Here is a 20309-nt window from a genome sequence, read left to right as displayed (position 1 = left end):
AGTCCTATTGACCAGCAACACCATTAAAAAATCTGACAACAGAACCTCATTCAAAAAAAAAAAAAAAAAGAACAAAACCCAGGAATTGAAAGCACAGAAACAGCTTTGCTTTCATTTCCTTGGAGTTACAGTACATCACATGATTGCGCAGATAGGAAGGGTGTCCTCACATAGCTCTCCCACTCACAAAATACTTTTGTTAATGAATAAACAGAGAGAGAATTGACTGAATGGAACAGATGTACCGATTTTATGTAAGATAATCCCTTCTCTACTACCAGATAACTCCAGTAATTACACGAAAATGCAAACATCTGATGCCATCTCTGAGGGTGTTGTGAAACGAGAGTGACTTGTTTAACACAGATTAACACAGATTACAGTGCTCTGAGCCAAAGGCAGGTTAGATAACTATGGGCCAAAAGAAGTTGAGAGACTTATTGCCCATAGATTTTTATTGTATTTTGTTACAGACTATTGTACCCCTTTAAAACGCGTGTAGATTTTGAAGGACAAAAAGATGTAAAATGTTTGCATTACAAATAAATACAAACTATTTCTAATGACTGCTGAACTCAATTATATTTAATGCCTGGTACACATTATGCAATTTCCTGTCAGATAGAAGGGTCGAATCAATAAATTCCGATAGGGCCAATCCAATTTCCAATAATTTTTTTGATCGATTTTCCAATCACTTCTGTACAAAATATACCAAAAAAATGATGAGAAATCAGTTCAGGAAATTGCATGGTGTGTACCAGGCATTGTGTAGTTCTCCTTGGAAGAATACTTGCAATTTACTTGACTAATGAAACTCAGAAAACTGAACTGATAAAATACATAATCAGAAATAACCTTCAGTGCAATCTGCAGGTCAAAATAAATATTACTATTACAGATAAAGGCTGCTGGTCCACGTACATTTAAAAAGGGCGTGGCAATAATTTGAGTGCCAGGGAAAGCCGCTAGTAGAATCTTGGTAAAATGATTGATACTATTGGTTGTGGCTAATTCCAATTATACCGATATTTTACTAACACCGACCTAACCCTCTTTGCACACAAGCCCTCCCTCTATGCCTAACCCCCTCTTCCCACCGCAATATCCACCGCTATCTATCATTACACCTAACCCTATTCTCACACTAACCCTCCTTCTACCGATGCCTAACACTGGCCTACCCCCTTCCCCTGGCACAATCTTCGCCGATAACAGCGCTGCCTTTCACCACTTAACACTTCCTCCACTACGCTAACCACTTCTACTACACTCCTATACTCCTCTCCGCCACTATAGCTATCTATGCATCGCCCATTTTACCACAGCTCCACTGCCACCCATTTAACCTGCGTTGGCTGGTTCGGGTATGACAAAATTATGCCTGGACTTTTCTCCTCCACACCCCTAGCTGCTTGATGCTGTTTGTACTGTGGAGTGTTTACTATGGATCTGTGTCAGTTTTTAAGAAGGCATTGAAGTTTGTAGTGCACCAGATTCCTTCTATTGAAGAACTTGATAATTTGTCCTGGGCTTCCCTATGTGTCAGGGTGCGTTTCCACCAGTGCGGTGGGGAATCGCAGCGGATTCTCCGTGGACGAATTCGCATGCAGGAGCAAAATTGCATGCGGTTGCATGCAAATTTTACCGCAAATTCGCATACGATTTTGCATGGTTGATGCTGTGTGTGAATTTAACCACGTCAGTGCCTGTGTGCTTTTTCATTGATTTCATGCGAAATCGTATGCAAATTCGCATGAAAATTCGCATACAAAACCGCCATGCGAATTCCCTATTAAATACATTGTATGTGAATCGCATGCGGTATGTGCGGTGTCCGAATTCGGATGGCTCTGCTGTGCATATTTTTCCTGCACAAGAAAACGCTCCGTTTTCCTGACAAGTGGACACAGGCTCATTTACTTTTATTGGTTATGCGAATTTGCATGCGGGGAACGCATGCGAATTCGCGTTAGTGGAAACGCACCCTCAATGAAGCCACAACATGTAATAAAGGAACAATAGGGAGGTAGGAGGAGCCAAGCTTGTCTTTCAAATAAAATAACAAAATGACCTCACCTGACTATCTCTGGAACTTCTGAAACACTGACTAGGTATTTTTACACATGCCTTATTGGCTAGGAAAATAATTTATGGTATAGGGCCTAAGCTCTGACCCAGCTGTGCACCATGTTAGGAGATGCAAAGTGCAGCAATGAATTGTACACTGCTTTAACTACTGGGAAGAGAGGAAAAGGGAGGAATAAGATAACAGGTACTTTTTCTCCCCGAAGAATAATCTGCCTTGGATGATACTTGTAACATTTGTAATGCTTGGCTGCATTGAGTTACAATGAAAGAGTTTACTTTTGGGAGTATAAATTACAAGGCCCAAATTATGTTTTTTCCTAACAACCATAAGTTAGTTAAAAGAATCTGTAACAGATCTCCAAACTTACATTTACTACTGAACGGCATTGCAAATATTTTCCACCAATTCTTGCTTTCATTGACTTCAGTCAACAGGAAGGCTAATGCTACCGTAGATACACACTATGTCAGATTTACAGTCAGATCAATTATTTCCAACACGTTCAATCTGATTTCCGACAGTAAATCTGCCAGAAAAATCTCATAGTGTGTACCTAGCATTAGGGCCACTGTCAGACTGTGATCGATGTAGGTGTCTCCAATGGGGAGATTTCCCTTGCTTTCTGTCCTTTGTAACTAGTGATTTAAAGTCCAAATCATCAGCAACATGTTGGTGCCCTCCTCCAATATTTACACCCCTTTCCCTGTCTACACTTGGTGACTCCCACAACCAGGAGACTCATCTGCCAGGGATCGCGGCATAATGCTCACCCCACCCAAAACAAGTGTGGCCACAACAATACCTGCTCTGGAGTCCTGTATTAGCTCCATGCCCTCTCCCCTCTGCTGCTCTTTCTAGTTACGGTACATGCCTGGTTGTAACAACTTTGAAAACAGCAAATTTTCCCCAATGTTGGTCAAGACAGCAATAACATCCTGGAAGGGGTTTTCTACTTCCCTGGCCTCATCCAATCTTCAAATAAAAAATGTGGGTCCATTTGGGGTTTAAGATAAGTTGTACTGTTAAGGGCAATCCACTTTGGTCCTGCACAGTTTTATTGAGTAAAGATAACTAAATAAAGCTGGGGTCTGGCATAGCATAAAGCAAATATGAGCAGGTACCTCTAAAAAGAAGATCCCATCTGCTCCATTTGCAGCTGGTACAGGGTCAGCGTAGTTTACAACCATGTCCACTGTGTATAGTCAGAAAAGGCAGGCAACATCCCGGATACAGAAGAAAGTCTATATCCGGCTGTTAAATTATGGTGAATGACGACTAGGCTGACACAGACCCATCTCCCTTCTTCTGGAGCCATCTGTCCACCCCAACCACATTCAATGACATGAAATGTATTTTCCCAGAGGCATCTATTTATAACTGAACGTCTGCTAGACATGGCATGACTAGTACAGAGCTCAAACTTAACCTTTTCAGCCGCACGGATGTAAGTCTCACGTCCATGCACTTTACTGGGCTGTGCAGGCGGATGCCCGTGATCACGATGGTCACAGAGAGGGGCAGAGTCAGCCATGGCCGCGTAGAGTCGCTCCTATTCAGAGCTCCTCACCCATGATCACAATTTAACACTGATTGAAGTGCTTTTACCCTTCTACCAAGCCATAGAGGGATGGCCAGTGGACCCCGGAGGAGCAAGAGACACTCTAAGCATACTGGCAAGGCACACCGCCGACCCTCTAACGAGAATACAATCCTGCGGGCTCCCAACTAGACACTACCTAAGATGGCTGCCAGCTCTCCGCCCAAAGACATGCCCGCCAGAGATGAAGACTTGGCTGCTATGATCTCTAAGTCTCTGAAAGAGATATGGGATTACCTACACAATCTACCCACTAAAGAAGATCTATCTGACCTAGCAGACAAAATCACCTCAGCCACCAGGGAGGAAATAAGAGGCATCCAAGAAGATCTTACTGTCCACGATGATCACAGAGACGGGGGATTGGTGGCAGGGGACAGAAGTCCCCTGAGCCAATCCGTGCTTGTGCGGAGAGAATGATCACTGTTTTTGTTCAATTCTCAGATGTAGGAGTGATCGTGCCGTTGCGTTCCCTCCCACTCACTCGCTCCAACCACTGATCATTAGATTAATGAATGGGAACATTGTTCCTATTCATTTATCTCCCCTCTAGGTCTTTGTGATCGCCGGCATCAATGAGATGCCGCGAGAATGATCACCGTTTTTGTTCAAAAACAGTGATCATTCTCAGATGTAGGAGTGATCGTGCCGCTGCGTTCCCTCCCACTCGCTCGCTCCCACCACTGATCACCACTGATCATTAGATTAATGAATGGGAACATTGTTCCTATTCATTCATCTCCCCTCTAGGTCTCCGTGATCGCCGGCATCAATGAGATGCCCGCGTCACTTCCGAAGTAACACAGCCATACATTACTTCCAATTTGCGTACTTATTGTGCACTAATAGAAAATAATGCGCGAGGACATCATGTGACCAAGTAGTAAAATTACACCTACGTACATTAAGGACTAACATTTTTTTAACATGTATGTCAGGAGGGTATATTACCATTATTACCATATTACCATTAAATGATGTGCTTACAATTAGTGGTGGATGTAAAACTGAAAAAAAAATGCACCTTTATTTCCAAATAAAATATTGTCACTATACATTGTACTAAGGATATGAGGATTTAAACGTTGCAATAACCGGGACAAATGGGCAAATAAAAATATAATGTGTGGCTTTTATTCACAGTACAACATTTTATTTTAAAACTATAATTACTGAAAACTGAGAAATAATGAATTTTTTTCAAAAATTTAGGATACAATTATTAGCAAAAAGTACCACCCAAAGAAAGCCTAATTGGTGGCAAAAAAAAACACCTAGGTATAGATGACTTAGGCCTCGTTCACATTATACGCGCTTCGTGCGCATTTGGAAGCGTGTATGATGTGCTGAAACGCAGGAATGGCAGAAGGGCATAGAAAGCCCTTCTACCATTCACATCTACTGCGCTGCGCAGCAGTACGATGCGCTATGAAGCGCTTGTGTACTGCTGCTTGCATTTTGCCTGCAAGCGCAGAGCTGATCCCATCACTGTCAATGGATGGGATCAGCAGCGGGCAGCAGCGCAGATGGCGTGCGATCGTACAAGTTGCATTCCGATCGCACGGCCATCTGCGCTGAAGAGATGTGAAGGAGGCCTTAGTTGTGATAAGCAGTGATATAGTTATTGGGCAATGAAACGGAGAAGCGCTGAAATGCGAAAATTCCTCTCATGCATAAGGTGAAAACAACTCGCGGGCTGAAGTGGTTAAAGATTAGTTGTTCTTTCATCAGGTTTGTCTTTTTAATATCAAAGCCAGTGCATTATACCGCATATGCGGTTTCTCAATTATGCACAACTTAGGCTGCAAACTGTAAAGGCATCTACTGCATTACTAAAACAGAAATTGCTGAATTGTGACTGTAGCCATTAACAGTTATTTTTTCACAACCACAATTAATCCTTATACAGCATCAGTTTTATGTTTATTAAAGATGCTTTTGGTCACAAAAAAGAAACAAGAAGTCCTGTTACACTAAAACGGTCTGACCGGGTCTATGGAGTGGTCTGAAATACTAACCGCAAATTAGACTCAGAGGAGAAATTAAGTAAAAAGTGGTCACTAAGTGGCAATCTTGCTGCTCTACAAACGTTTACATAGCCTAAACCCCATGCAGTTTTTACTGGAATTGTTTCCTTTTGCTTGCAGTTAAAAGGATGAACTGGTGACCTTGATTCCAGTATGAAACTGCACATTCTCTTCCCAATTGTCACAGAATACACCTATTAAAATAAACAACTAAAGCTAAGGATTGGTCAAAAGTCTGTAGTGTATACAGGCATTCCCTTCTGTCTGGCGAAAACCCTTTGGTCTGATGGACAGAACGCAACCCTGCCCCAATCCATACTGTTCCTGTAGGAACTTCCCTGAAATTGTGCAGAGTAAGTGGCAACTCAAAAAAATTAGGTGAGCTGTGGAGTCAGTTTAAGGAATTTTTGGGTACCTGGAGTTGGTGGTTTCATAAACTGAGGAGTCAGAGTTGGATGATTTTTGTGCCGACCCCACAACCCTGATTTTTACGCCTGATCTAATTAACAATTACAATACCCCACTAGTAGTTGTCTGTTATATACCGGTACCTTATTTTTGGACCATAAGATGCATCTAGGTAGAGAGGGCAAAAAAGAAAAAATACTAAACCTAGTGCATCTATAGCACAGAGACATCTTATGGACCCCCCCCCCCCCCCCCCAACTTTCTCTAATTTACACGATCTACATTACACTGATCCCTGCACTAACAAAACACACCACTTTAATACACTACACTGCACTAACACAACACACCACATTAATATGCTTCACTACAATGAACTGCATTAACACAACACACCATTTTAATACACTTCACTACACTGATACAACACATCACTTTAATTCACTGCACTGCATTGACGCAACACACCACTTTAATTCACTACACTGCACTATGCTAACATTAAAGGATACCCGAAGTGACATGTGACATGATGAGATAGACATAGGTATGTACAGTGCCTAGCACACAAATAACTATGCTGTGTTCCTTTCTTTCTTTCTCTGCCTGAAATAGCTAAATATCAGGTATGTAAGTGGCTGACTCAGTCCTGACTCAGACAGGAAGTGACTACAGTGTGACCCTCACTGATAAGAAATTCCCCTTTTTATCTCTTTCTTGCTCTCAGAAGCCAATTTCTGCTAGGAAAGTGTTTTATAGTTGGAATTTCTTATCAGTGAGGGTCACACTGTAGTCACTTCCTGTCTGAGTCAGGACTGAGTCAGCCACTTACATACCTGATATTTAGCTCTTTTAGTACAATATTACAATAACACATCAATACTACACATGATCCTGTCGCCACACTCCTCTCCTCCTCACTCCAGACGCGATTCTCTTCTCCCTCTCCAGGTGCAGTTCACAGAAAGCCGCCGCTGAGGTCACTCCAGACCACAGACGGGACAAGGTCCTCCAGCACCCAAGGCTGAGACAGCAAAGTGCGCCCCTCCATCCCTGCCACCTCAGCCGTCACACACTAATTGCTATTAGACTAAGAGGCGCCCCAGTGCCCCCAACATCCCCAACACCTTAATCTCTATTTATCTGGCTTGCAGTCACTGTCATGTATCCCCTTTTCTTATTTCTTTCTGTTTCAAACACAATTGGGAATGACAGCTGAATGAATTGTGCGCCCCCTACTACACTGCGCCCTGAGGCTGGAGCCTCTCCAGCCTCTGCCTCGGCCCGGCCCTGCTCCAGACTGCACCTTCAGTGAACAGGAAGAAGGAGGAGGCCAGGAAGAATAACCTGGTGTATAGCGGCAGCTTTCCGTGAGTGGCACTGGAGAAGACGACCGCAGCTGGAGAGGGGGAAAATGTCACTAATGCTTGCTTATGCTTATTCATTCACAGGAGGCCAGGAGGAACCTAGCAGCGGCATCAGTGAACTGCACCTGGAGAGGGAAAAGAGGATCGCGGCTAGAGTGAGGGGGAGAGGAGAGCGGCGGCAGGATGTGTAAGAGCTTCCCTACGCACTCTACACTAATGTTTTCTGTATATTCAGAATATAACACACATCCAGTTTCCCCCGTTTTGGGTAAGAAAAAGTGTGTCTTATATGCCAAAAAATAGGGTACGTTTTCCTTTATACCACAGCCACTGCAGCAGACTTAAAACTGCTAACCCCACTCCAACCAAATCCCTCACATGTATGAAACTCACCTATCTGCCCAGATTGCACTTAAAAGTGTATGGTCAGTTTCTGAGATTATTTGAAAATATACTCCTCAATTTGCTGTACATGCTTATTAGACAAATCAGCCCAAAGAACTGGGCAAATGACCAGTGGCCACCTTTCTGAAGGTGTGTATAGCAGACTACGCCTCTCCTCTCCTTTAGTGCTAAGCAATACTGCAGAGTGCTTTGCGATCTGTTGCGCTGCATTTGCGATTTGAAAACATACTCCTATTGACTTGCATTAAAATCATGGCAAATTCACCACAATCGTCGGAAAAACGTGATTGTGGCGATTTTAGTGCTGTGGAGTGTTTTCAAAAACACAAACACAGTGCAGACAGATTGCAAAGCACTTTGCAGCGTGGTGTGTGGCTCAGCCCTAAAAGTGTCACTGTGTGTCTGAATTCTCTCCCCAGCCTGTTGCCATGTGCAGGAGTTTCCCGGTGAAGGAGAACTGTCTAGCATTTAAATCTCATGAGAATTGTTTCTTCAGCCAGATAAAAGTGTTTTGCCTACTAGTTACTTTCCAGGACATCAGGCAAAATTTGACATTCTGTTTGACTGACTCATTTGCATAGATAACAGCACTATTTTATTAATACTTTCTGTACAGGAAACCGGAAAGAGACTTTAAACAATTTCTTAGTAGGTCTAGTATTATATGTACCAATGATATCTCATCGTGTCAGTTCAGGTATCCTTTAACCCTGCAGAGATGTATAGAAATTCTCAGACAGATTACTGAAGCTGAGACCAGCACAAAGTGCAACTTGCTGCCATTTAGTACAAGTACAGTGTAATACATTATACTAAACACATTGGGGTTGAGTTGCCTACATATTTAAAAGGGTGTAACATAAATAATGCAAGTATACTGCATTATTGCTCAGTGCCTATTTTAAAGTAAAGCTGAAGTGGGGAGGAGGAAAAAAAGTTAGATACCTCATTAACTGGAATCCTCTGGATGGTCCAGAAGTTTCCCAGATCCTCATAGAGCCTTTTTCTGGCCACACTCTTGGCCATGGACGGGCACATCCCAACTAGGCATGTGCAAGTAAAGGTACATACACACGTCGGATTTTTCGTAAACGACCCGTCCTTTGGACGTCCAGACGACCGGCCGTTTGACCGTCAAATCGGGCGTATGTACAGTCTGTCGTTCAGCTGATAAGACTGGACTTGAACAATCCGTCCAAACGATGGGTCGTTTGCGAAAATCCGATGTGTGTACGAGCCTTAAAGAGACTCTGAAGCGACATTAAAACTCGCTTTTTACCTTATATTTAACAGGGGCATGTTTTCCCCTAAAACGCCGCTATCCCGCGGCAGAACGAGGGGTCTTTATCCCCCAAAACCCCCCCTGCAAAATCCACAATCAACTTGGTCGTAGATTTTGCTGCTAATGGAGGCAGAGCTAATGGCTGTAGCTCTGCCTCCATGCGCGTCTATCAGCGGCGGATCTCCGCCTCTCCCCGCCCCTCTCAGTGAAAGAAGACTGAGAGGGGCGGGGGAGAGGCGGCGATCCGCGGTGATAGACGCGCTGAGAGGCAGGGCTGCCGCCATTAGCCCTGCCTCAACAGGAAGCGATCCCCGGACACCGCAGAGGGAATTTGGGGGGTAAAGACCCCCCGTTCTGCCATGGGATAGCTGCGTTTTAGCAGGGGCAAACATGCCCCTGTTGAATATAAGGTGAAAAGCGAGTTTTAATCTTGCTTCAGATTCTCTTTAAGGCTTGTGCATGCTCAGTAGAACAAAGCCATTTGTGTACGCTTCTGATTAAACACTTCATGCCATGGGCTTAAGGGAACTAATGCAGGCGTGCAGAAGCGCTTGCACAAAGCTTACATAAATGTCTTTATTGCACTAAAAGTGCACAAATTAGATGCATATAAATATCCACATTGTAGGAAGTGATTATAGCAAAAAGTAAGGTTTTTTTTCAAGTGAAGTTTTAAAACAGTGGCTGGGGAGTGTATTGGTTAAGGGCTCTGCCTCTGATATAGGAGACCTGGGTTCGACTGTTGGATCTTCCTAATCAAGTGTGCTTTAGTGGCTACCTCGCAAGGAGACAATCGCTATACATATACTGGAATTATAACACCTACTTAGCCTATTAACCCCTCGCTACCCTGTGTACCTGTACATATTTATACACCTTTAATGACTGCCACTCATAGGAATCAGATATAATCACTAGGGAGAAAGTTCTGGGCACCAATGCTGTACGGATCCATCGCTCTGCTGTCACCTAGCAGTGCATCTGTACAGCTCTGATCAGTACAGGGGTGCAGGCTATGGATAATGAGGGCACCATGCCACATACCGAAACAGTAATGAAATAAAGCATATATGGTATCATTTTAATCCGGGAGGAGCCAAAGAATATCATTTGATGTATTTTATAACTGTGACACTTGTCATATGAAAATTAGAAAGAAAACATTTTATATTTTCTGCATTGAAGCCTAATATTTCCCTGTCAAATAAAATTCTGCTTTGTGAAAAAAAAAAAAAAAAATTACCTAGAGAAAGCCTAGATTGTCCTGAAAAAATAAATAAAGAATAAAATATATAATATATATATATATATCACTTAGATGGCGTAAGTAATGAAAATGTTAGTGCTGTATCAATAGCGACACCGCTGAAATGCCAAAATTGACTGAGGATTGGTCGTAGCGGTATGGCCCTAGGGCCGAACTGCACAAAACATGCCTTCAGGGGCCTATAGGGATTACTGCATTAGTACGTGGTAATCTGGCAGCCGGGGAAGGAGGAAGCGACATTCTCTTCCATTGGTCGAAGCGATCACGTGTGCCGAAGTGTACTGCTAAAATACGCTTCCGCGCATGCACGATTTAAAATATATGCGTCGCCATACACTTACATAACTTCCGGTCCACCACAGAAACGCACGGTAATGTAGATTTGCCCTCGCATCGGGGGTGCCCCAAAAACGTCACTTCCGTCGCATTGCGCCATGTTGGTATGAAAATCCCCATAGACATTTAAAGCCCTCCAGTGTGGTACGGTGCGGTAAAAATACTGCACCGTCCCAGTGTGAAAGGGCCCTAAGGGGTTATTGTGCCACAGAGGGTCTGGAACAATGCACCTGTCAGAAGACATACAAAAACGTTATATTTAATGCATTGACTGCTAGCCTACAAATATTTTAAAATTCTCTCTAGGGCATTACTGAGTTCAGTGAAAACAGTTCATGCTAAAAAAAACAACAACTCGGTAACTTTTGTAACCTTGCTGTGTAGATGCCTCCACAGTCACTGTTGGCTCTTCCTCTGCAGGTGCTGGTGGTGAAATTTCATCTTCAGTCACAGCTTGTTCTTCCTCAGCGGGTGTTGGTGAAGTTTCCTCTTCAGTCACAGCTTGTTCTACCTCAGCGGGTGCTGGTGAAGTTTCCTCTTCAGTCACAGTCACAGCTTGTTCTGGCTCTAAGGATGTGGTGGCGACTTGTACTTCCTCTTGCACTGCGACCTCTTCCGCTGCTGCTTCCTCTATGCCTATTTCAACAGCATTCACAAGAGACACTTCCTCGGCTTCCACAGTCTTACCTTTTAAAGTATTTGAGTAAGAATAATGCAGTTCCAACAAAGAACATTTATCCAAGGACAGCACTCAAGCACCAATGCAAAACTAAGTGCTGGAGCATACCTGAAGGCACAAACTATTGATGTTTATCGTAATAACAACTAGGCCTCAATTCACGGAGCTGTATCAAACACTTTATGAAATGTTTGATAATTTTCCTCATGGGTAAAATCTAATTTTGAATTCACTAAGGTGTTATAGATTTATTGATCATTTCATCGATAAAACATTCAATAAATCTATAACACCTTAGTGAATTCAAAATTAGATTTTACCCATGAGGTAAATTATCAAACGTTTGAGAAAGTGTTTGATAAAGCTCCGTGAAGTGAAGCCATACGTAATTCATAGGGGGTTCTTAACCATTTGTTTTAGAATTATTGTTTATTTATATACATAGTACATTCTGATGAACATGTGGTGGAAAGTTTTCACACCCTTTTTTTTATAATCAAAGTATAATATATTTGTATATTATATATTTTTATATCTTTGTATTTTACTACACAGCATGAAAAACTAAAGCAAGTCTGTGCTCCTTCATTTTTTGGTTGAAATCAGCAGATAAAGTTTTCTTTGGCCAATTTATCTAACTAGATAAATCCTGTCAAAGACAGAGGCGAGTGACGGTGCTGGGTGGGGAGAGGCAGGTGAGGATGATGGATGGTTGTGCAGAGGCAGGTGGGGTGCTGTGTGGGGAGAAGCAGGTGAGGATGCTGTGTGGATGAGCAGAGGCAAGTGAGGTTGCTTGGTGGGTGTACAGAGGTAGTTGAGAGTGCTAGGTGGGTGTGCAGAGGTAGGTGAAAGTGCTGGATGGGTATGCAGAGGCAGCTAAGGGTGCTGTGTGGGTAAAGGCAGGTGAGGGTTTTGGGTGAGTATGCAGAGGCAGATAAGGGTGCTGGGTGGGTGTGCAGAAGTAAGTGAAGGTGCTGTGGGGGGAGAGGGAGGTGAGAATGATGGACAGTTGTGCAGAGGCAGGTGAGAGTGGGTGTGCAGAGGCAGTTGAGGGTGCTGGGTGGGTGTGCAGAGGATGTTGAGGGTGCTATTTTGGGAGAAGCAGGTGAGGCTGTTGGGTGAGTGAGCAGAGGCAGGTAAGGGTGCTGGGTGGGTGTGCAGAGGTAGGTGAAGGTGCAGTGTGTGGAGAGGCCAGTGAGGTGGGGAAAAGCTGGTGAAGGTGCTGTGTGGGGAGAGTCAAATGAGGATGCTGAGTTGGGAGAGGCAGGTGATGTAGCAGGGTGGTGAGAGGCAGGTGAGGGTGCTGTGTGGGGAGATGCCATGAGGCTGCTGTGTGGGGAAAAGCTGGTGAGAGTGCTGAGTGGGGAGAGTCAGGTGAGGGTGTTGGATGAGGAGAGGCTGTTGAGGGTTCTGTTTGGGGAGAGGCAGTGAGGGTGCTGTGTGGGGAAAGGCAGTGAGGGTGCTGTGTGGGGAAAGGCAAGTGAGGGTGGTTGGTAGGAATAGGCGGATGAGGGTGCTGGGTGGAGAGAGGCAGGTGAGGGTGCTGGATAAGGAGAGGCTGGTGAGGATGCTGCATGAGGAGAGGCAGGTGATGGTGCTGGATTAGAAGAGGCTAATGAGGATGCTGCATGAGGAGAGGCAGGTGAGGGTGCTGCATGAGGAGAGGCTGGTGAGGGTTTTGTGATGGGAGAAGCTTGTGAGGGTTCTGTGTGGGGAGAGGCAGGTGAGCATGCTGTGTGGGAAAGGGACACTGTTATATATGCCATTCTCACTCACAAGCCATAAAAACTAGCCCTGCCTCCCTCAAGTAGTGTACAATAACTGAAAGAGAGCCGGGGCTTACTGGATGGAGGCAGAGGAGGCTGCTGCAGGGGATGGAGAGGAAGACACTCCAGGGGCAGAGATAACATTGCTCCAGGCAGGGCCGGCGCTACCATTAAGGCAAAGGAGGCAGCTGCCCCAGGGCCCCAGAGCTTGTAGGGGCCCCCAGTGGCTACAAGAGAAAAAATTTTTTTTCAAATCGGCCTTATAGTTTTTGAGAAAATCGATTTTAAAGTTTCAAAGGGAAAAAAAAATACACATTTAAAAACCTGCCGACTTTAATGGTTAATAGCAAATCCACCTTAAATGCTAGAAACCCTAAATTTGCAGGATATGTTAAGGAGATCATTAGGAATAAAAGAAAAAAACAATTTTTCAAAAAGACCTTATAGTTTTTGAGAAAATCGATTTTAAAGTTTTGAAGGAAAAAAGTATACTTTTAAATGCGGTAAATGTCTTTTTTAGTAGCAAACCTAACTGTAGTGTAATTTTACATGCATCAAACGAAAGCGCAATACATTTCCTGACGGGGTTTCCAGGGGGTCTATACGCAGCCACAGCGCTTTGGCCAGGGATCGCTATACAGCCGCAATATGGCTGTATGAAGATCCCTGGCATTTTTTCCTATTTTCCCAATTATTTTTTTTATGTTTAGAGTGTGGGAATTTTTTTTTTTTTTTAATTATGTGGGGTCCCCCCTTTTGAAACTTTTTAACACCTTGTCCCCCATGCAGGTTGGGATAGCCAGAATGTGGAGCTCCGACCAATTGGGACTTCACACCCTGTTATACGAGCTGCAAAAAAAGTCCCCTAATGCCGATTTTTGTTCCGGGGTATATGTTGGGGGGGGGGGCAGGTTTATTTTGCCCTGGGGCCCCATTGTTGCTTAAACCGGCCCTGGCTCCAGGCCACAATTCTTTCTTTTAACCAACCAGGTGCCCATGGACTTGACAAAATTCAGCAACGCATACCCAGAGTTCCTGCAACACATTCATGGGTTGGGAACTGCTGAGCTAGAGCCTTGAAGATAAAATAAACAATTGGGCAAGATTTTCCAACACATCCATCACAAATATATTGTTGACAGGTATTGGGGTGTATTATACAGCCATGGCCAAAGGTTTTGAGAATGTACAAATACTGGTTTTCACAAAGTTTGCAGCTGTGTTTATAGATATTTTTGTCAGTGGTTTCTGTGGTGTATTGAAGTATAATTAAAAACATTTCATAAGTTTCAGAGGCTATTCTTGACTATTACATCAAGTTTATGCAGAGTCAATATTTGCAGTGTTGACTCTTCTTATTCAAGACCTCTGCAATTCACCCTGGCATGCTGTTAACCAACTTCTGGGCCACATCCTAACTGATGGCAATCCCTTCTTTCATAAACAATGCTTGGGTTTAGCAGAATTTGTGGGTTTTTGTTTGTTCACCCCCTTGGATGAGAAGCAGTCCCACACATGAATGGCCTAAGATAACTGTTGACATGAGACAGAATTGATGGTAGCGTTCACTTTTTTCTTCTCTGGACAATAATTTTGCCAGATGCCACAAACAATTAGGAAGGGGCTTCATCAGAGAAAATTACATTAGTTCAGTCCTCAGCACAGCAGTCCAAACCCTGTACTTTTTAGCCTGTCCCCGATGTTTTCCTTGGAGAGAAGTGGCTTCTTTGCTGCCCTTCTTGACACCAGACCATCCTTCAAAAGTCTTTGCCTCACTCTTAGTACAGAGGCACTCACCATTACCTGTCGTCTACTGAGCAAGCTTTGCACTGGTGGCACCCCCATCCCGCAGTAGAATCATACTTAGGAGATGGTCCAGGCACTTGCTGGACTTTCCTTGGCACCCTGCAGCCTTTTTTTTTACAACTAAATCTCTCTCCTTGAAGTTCTTGATGATCCAGTAAAAATATCCTACCTGTAAAGCTCTTTTTATGCAACACAATGATGTTAACATGTGTTTACATGCAGGTAACCATGGTTAACAGAGGAAGAATAATGATTTTAAACCTCACCCTCCTTTCAAAGCATCCAGTCTGCTATTCTAACTCAATCAGTATAATAGAATGATCTCCAGTCTTGTGCTCGTCAACACTCTCACCTGTGTTAACAAGATTTCTGAAATGATCTCAGCAGGTCCTTGTGTGGCAAGGCTGAAATGCAGTGGAAATATTTTTTTGAGGATTAAGTTCATTTTCAAGGAGGCTAAGGACTTTGCAGTGCATCTGATTACTTGTCATAACTTTCTGGAGTATATGCAAATTGCCCAAATTGCCATCATAAAAACTGAAGCAACAAAGTTTGTGAAAACCAGTATTTGTGTAATTCTTAAAACTTTTGACTAGGACTGTACACACTTGGAAAAGGAGCCCAGAACCACCTAAATTGCAAGTGTGTACCTGCCTTTAGGGTTAGGCTTACTTCAAAGCATAAATCCCTTGGAATAATGTGAGGCAAGCTTTGCAGTACCAGACATGTAGTCCGGTACCACACAGAATCCCTCACTTTATTCCAACTGACTGTTTCATACAGTTGCAGTGAAGCATACGTTTTATGTACTGTACACTTCAGAGTATCTGTTGCATCGCACACGCACGGGACTTGATTCACTAAACCGTGATAACTCAAATATCACACCTTATCAAAGACACACCTTATCAAAATTAACACCCCTTATCAGAGTAGCATAGTGAGCGCTACAAACTTGTGCCTGCTAACTGGCAATGACACTAGTCCTGCCCTGAGCCCCTGCGGGTTCGTAGCGCTCGCTATGCTACTCTGATAAGCAGGGCTGTGGAGTCGGTACAAAAATCCACCGACTCCTCAGGTTAGGATTCCTCCCACTCCGACTCCTCTAATTTGCAAATTACAATTTTGTTGATTAAAAGTCTGTAACATGAAATGCATCTCTTAACTGCCAACGCTTAGGAATTTTAAAATACAACTGAAGTTAGAGGGCTATGGAGGCTGCCATATTTATTCCTTTTTAAACAATACCAGTTACCTGGCTAGCCGGCTGATCTTCTGCCTCTAATACTTTTAGTCATAGACAAATGCTGGGGATACACGGTACGTTTCTGTACCGTGTATCAACCAGCTGATCCGGACAACTGATAATATTCAGCTGGCCCGATAAAGCCGCTCGACCCCCGCCCGCTCGATTCCCGCCTGCGGATAATGGCAGGGAATCGAGCGCTGATAAGGAAGCGCCGGCGGGGGCGAGTAGTAATCGATCCGCGTGGACAAGCGGGGACGCGGCTGGGGTCGATCCGGCGGCTAATCGAGCCGCCGGTCGATCCGTGTATCCCCAGCATAAAACTAGTCCTTGGTAAGAGTACTTGTAGAAGGTACAGACAGGAACAAAGAACATCTATCAGGCCCTAGGCAATGTAACTGTGGGTACATGTAAGAGTGATGTGCAGGTACTCTGCAGGGGAATGAGAGGATTCTTTCTCTATTACACATTCTTCATGCACAATCTGAACATGGGTTATAGACAACACCTCTGTGTTCAATGTGCACAACATTCTCAGTGGATTCCCTGCAGCTCTGTGGGGAGTGCATATGTAGAGTATATTACTACTGTGTAACAAAGTAAACCTGAGACAGATGAAATTAAAGTTTCATACATACATGGCTTCCTCCAGCCCCCTTCAGGCTAATCAGTCCCTCGCTGTACTCCTCCACCACCTGGTTCGTCTGCTATGGGTCCAGGTACTTGAGCCAGTTGGGCGTAGTGTGCATGCACACACTCCACCGCTGGGAGCGTACTACAACTGCTCAGCACTATTGCACAGGTGCAGAATGCTCCTGGCTGTGGGAGCGAAAGACGGCCGAACTGCGCTGACTGGCTGAACTACCGGGACTCATAGCAGAACATCCAGGTGGCGGAGGAGGACAGCGAGGGACTGATTAGCCTGAAGGGGGCTGAAGGAAGCCCCAGGTATGTATAAACCTTGTCTTTTCATCTGTCTCAGGTACCCTTTAAAGTGGATCCAAACCAAACATTTTATTTAACTCAAAATATTTAGTTGCACCACTCTGACACATACAAAGATAAATAAACACTCCTTGAAGGCCTATGAGCATTTCAGTGCATGCTTTTCACTCTTTTCATAACCAGGGTTATACAGGTGGCAGCCATTACTTCTGAGCTTAGTAGGAGGTTTTAGATCATGGGTGTGTTTGTCATCTTCTACCCTCCCTCACAGGGGTGTCGTCTATGTGAAATCTCACACAAGCTGAGATCACCTCCCCTGTGACATCATCAGTAGCCGCCTGTGTTTTGTTTTTGATCTCCTCCACCAGTTTGCCGGAGTCTGTCGCGGCAATATGAAAGGAAAGAAGGGGTTCCTCCAATAAATGTAAATATTTGTCATCGTGCAGCTGAAAAAAGGCTGCTATTTATTATTATAATTTGGAAAATAGATTTTATTTCTGAAATCTTGTATTTTTAATTTGGGTCCACTTTGATTCGTAGTCACCAAACCAACTTTTAACGACATATCAAATTATTTGATTTCATGAGCAAAGGGAGTGCATACATTTGCATAAACCAGCATCAACGCAGAATTATTTCCATCTCATTGACCATCTCTATTAGTGACAGTTAGACATCAAGCTTTATTCTTACAGCATAGATGTTATTTAGTGTATATATAAAAGATTCCTGTGTACACATCATATACAGTATATGATGTGTACACATGAATCTTTTATATATACTAAATAACATCCATGCTGTAAGAATAAAGCCTGTATATATAAATTATTTATGATGACTATTATCTGAGAAATAGGACATTTTATCATATTTTCTATTTTAATTACAGTTTAAATTCATTAGGAGTCGGAGTCGGTGCATTTTTGCCCGACTCTGACTCCAGGTACCCAAAAATTACTCTGACTCCTCGACTCCGACTCCACAGCCCTGCTGATAAGGCATGTTAACTTTGATAAGGTGTGATATCTTCGATAAGGTGTGATATTTGAGTTATCATGGTTTAGTGAATCAAGCCCCCTGTGTGATGTGACTTTTCCACTCCATTGCAATCCTGTTTTTACAGGGTATGCAACGTCCCAGTGTGAAACTAGCCTTAAGCAGGCCATACACTGGCTCGATTCCCGGCCGTTTCGACAGCAGATTCGATCCTGGGATCGAATCTGCTGCCAATCGTTTGCGGTAAACGCAGCTGCCGATCCGATTTCCTCCCGAAATCGGATCGGTCCGTCGATCGCGCCGTGCGGGAAATTACCCTCGATCGCCCGCGGGTAAAGTGCGCGTCGCTAGCGGCGGCCGATCCGATCAAGTATACATTACCTGAGGCTGGCTCCCGGGCGTCTTCTCCACGCTGCACGGCTCTGTTCCGGCTCCATCCATCCCGGCGCTTCCTGTGTCACTGCAGTGACCAGGAAGTTCAAATAGAGGGCGCTCTATTTGAACTTCCTGGTCACGGAGTAACACAGGAAGCGCCGTAATGGAGCCGGAACAGAGCCGTGCAATGCGGAGAAGATGCCCGGGAGCCAGCATCAGGTAATGTATACGGGGGGGGACAGGCGGCAGGAGCAGCTCAGCAGATGGTGAATCGGTTTCAGGCTGAAATCGATTCACAATCTGTTTGCAGTAAAGGCAGCCATACGATCCCTCTCTGATCAGATTCGATCAGATAGGGATCTGTCAGCTGGTCGATCTAATGGCACATCGACCAGTGTATGGCCACCTTAAGGCTGGTTTCACAGTGGTCAGTTGCACAACGCACGCATTATAATGAGTGTGAACTGCAATGGAGACTGTACACAGATTTTAATACAGATCCGTTACAATGCAGTCCTATGTCCAGACCAGGTACAAATGAAGTGCTCCTTGTGCCACTCTGCATAAAGGTGGCCATACACTCGTTAGATTAGCAGCAGATAGATCATCAGATAGATTTCTGATCTATCTGATGTGTTTAGGGACATTTTTTACTAGGAACAGATTTCCAATAGATTTCAGTAGGAAATGTATTGAAAATCGATCTGATGGCATTTTTTTTTTGCCATCAGATTTTCATTAGGTCCAATGCAAAATGATATGCAATCTCAACAGATCGACCTAGATTTTCCAGCATGTCAGATCGATTGAAATCGCTCGAAAACGACCGCAAATCGATCGGCCGCTAATCGGCTCAGTGTATGAAACCCTTTAGGCTTTGGGAGGAAGGTGGAGTCCCCTGTACCTCTCACCCACTCTAGATAGGAAAGTGAAGCTAAATATGCAATGTCTACACAGGAATTACAGGGCATAGTAAGAGATCTTTAAAGAAACCTGTAATAAAAGAAAACCCCTCTAGACGCTTCCCTCTCCCTCTAGGGAGGGGGAAGCATCGAGATCCTAACAAAGCTTCCCCATCCTCCTCCTCTCCACAGTGGCAGCCCTAGAAGCCTACGAACAGCGGGCATGTAAATATTTACCTTCTCTGGCTCCAGTGTAGGCACAGTAGTGGCACTCCGCTCGGGCTTAAATAGCCAAGCCAGATTGGGTCCACTCTACTGCGCAGGCGCGAGTCGCCTGCACACCAAAGCGGACCCAAGCGGGCTTGGCTATTTCCACCTGAGCCCATTGGGTAGCTGCTACTGCACTGGGGAAGGTAAATATTGCAGGCGCTACTGGGCTTGTGCCACAGCCGGCTTCCCTTGTTGGCTGTAGTTTCTGGGGAGCCAGTGCTGCCACCGTGGGAAGGAGGAAGACAAGGGAAGCCTCATTAGGATCCAGAGGCTTCCCCTCCCGAGGCATACACACAGGGCCGGCCCTAGGCAGGGGCAAGAGGAGGCAGAGCCCCCTCAAATCAAAATTTCAAAGGGGTAGGGTTCCCTCTCAAGCTGCTCTACTCTGCTCTGTCTGCTGCCCGGACATGGGGGAGGGGGATCGGCCCAGTAGGGCGGATGTGCGTGCAAGCGACCACAACATTACCCGAGTGTCCCTTGGGGTGGAGGGGATGCTTCTCCATTTGTAATTGGGAGAGCCGGCCTGTCGGGAGGAAGTGT

The 20309-nt window shown here is 44.4% G+C and overlaps 1 protein-coding gene across 1 annotated transcript in view; it reads right to left on the bottom strand.

Annotated features, from left to right (window-relative positions):
• MGARP (mitochondria localized glutamic acid rich protein) overlaps positions 1–20309 on the bottom strand; it is a 92440-nt gene that overhangs the window by 26078 nt on the left and 46053 nt on the right. Inside the window, exon 5 of the mRNA XM_068278526.1 lies at positions 11154–11531. Coding sequence (XP_068134627.1) covers positions 11154–11531 — 378 coding nt within the window. The remainder of the gene's footprint in view (positions 1–11153; positions 11532–20309) is intronic.

Source organism: Hyperolius riggenbachi, chromosome 1 (genome assembly GCF_040937935.1).
Source record: "Hyperolius riggenbachi isolate aHypRig1 chromosome 1, aHypRig1.pri, whole genome shotgun sequence".
In the NCBI taxonomy this organism is placed as follows: Eukaryota; Metazoa; Chordata; class Amphibia; order Anura; family Hyperoliidae; genus Hyperolius; species Hyperolius riggenbachi.
The sequence above is the reverse complement of the archived record's forward strand: the minus strand, read 5'-3'. Positions and strand labels throughout refer to the sequence as shown.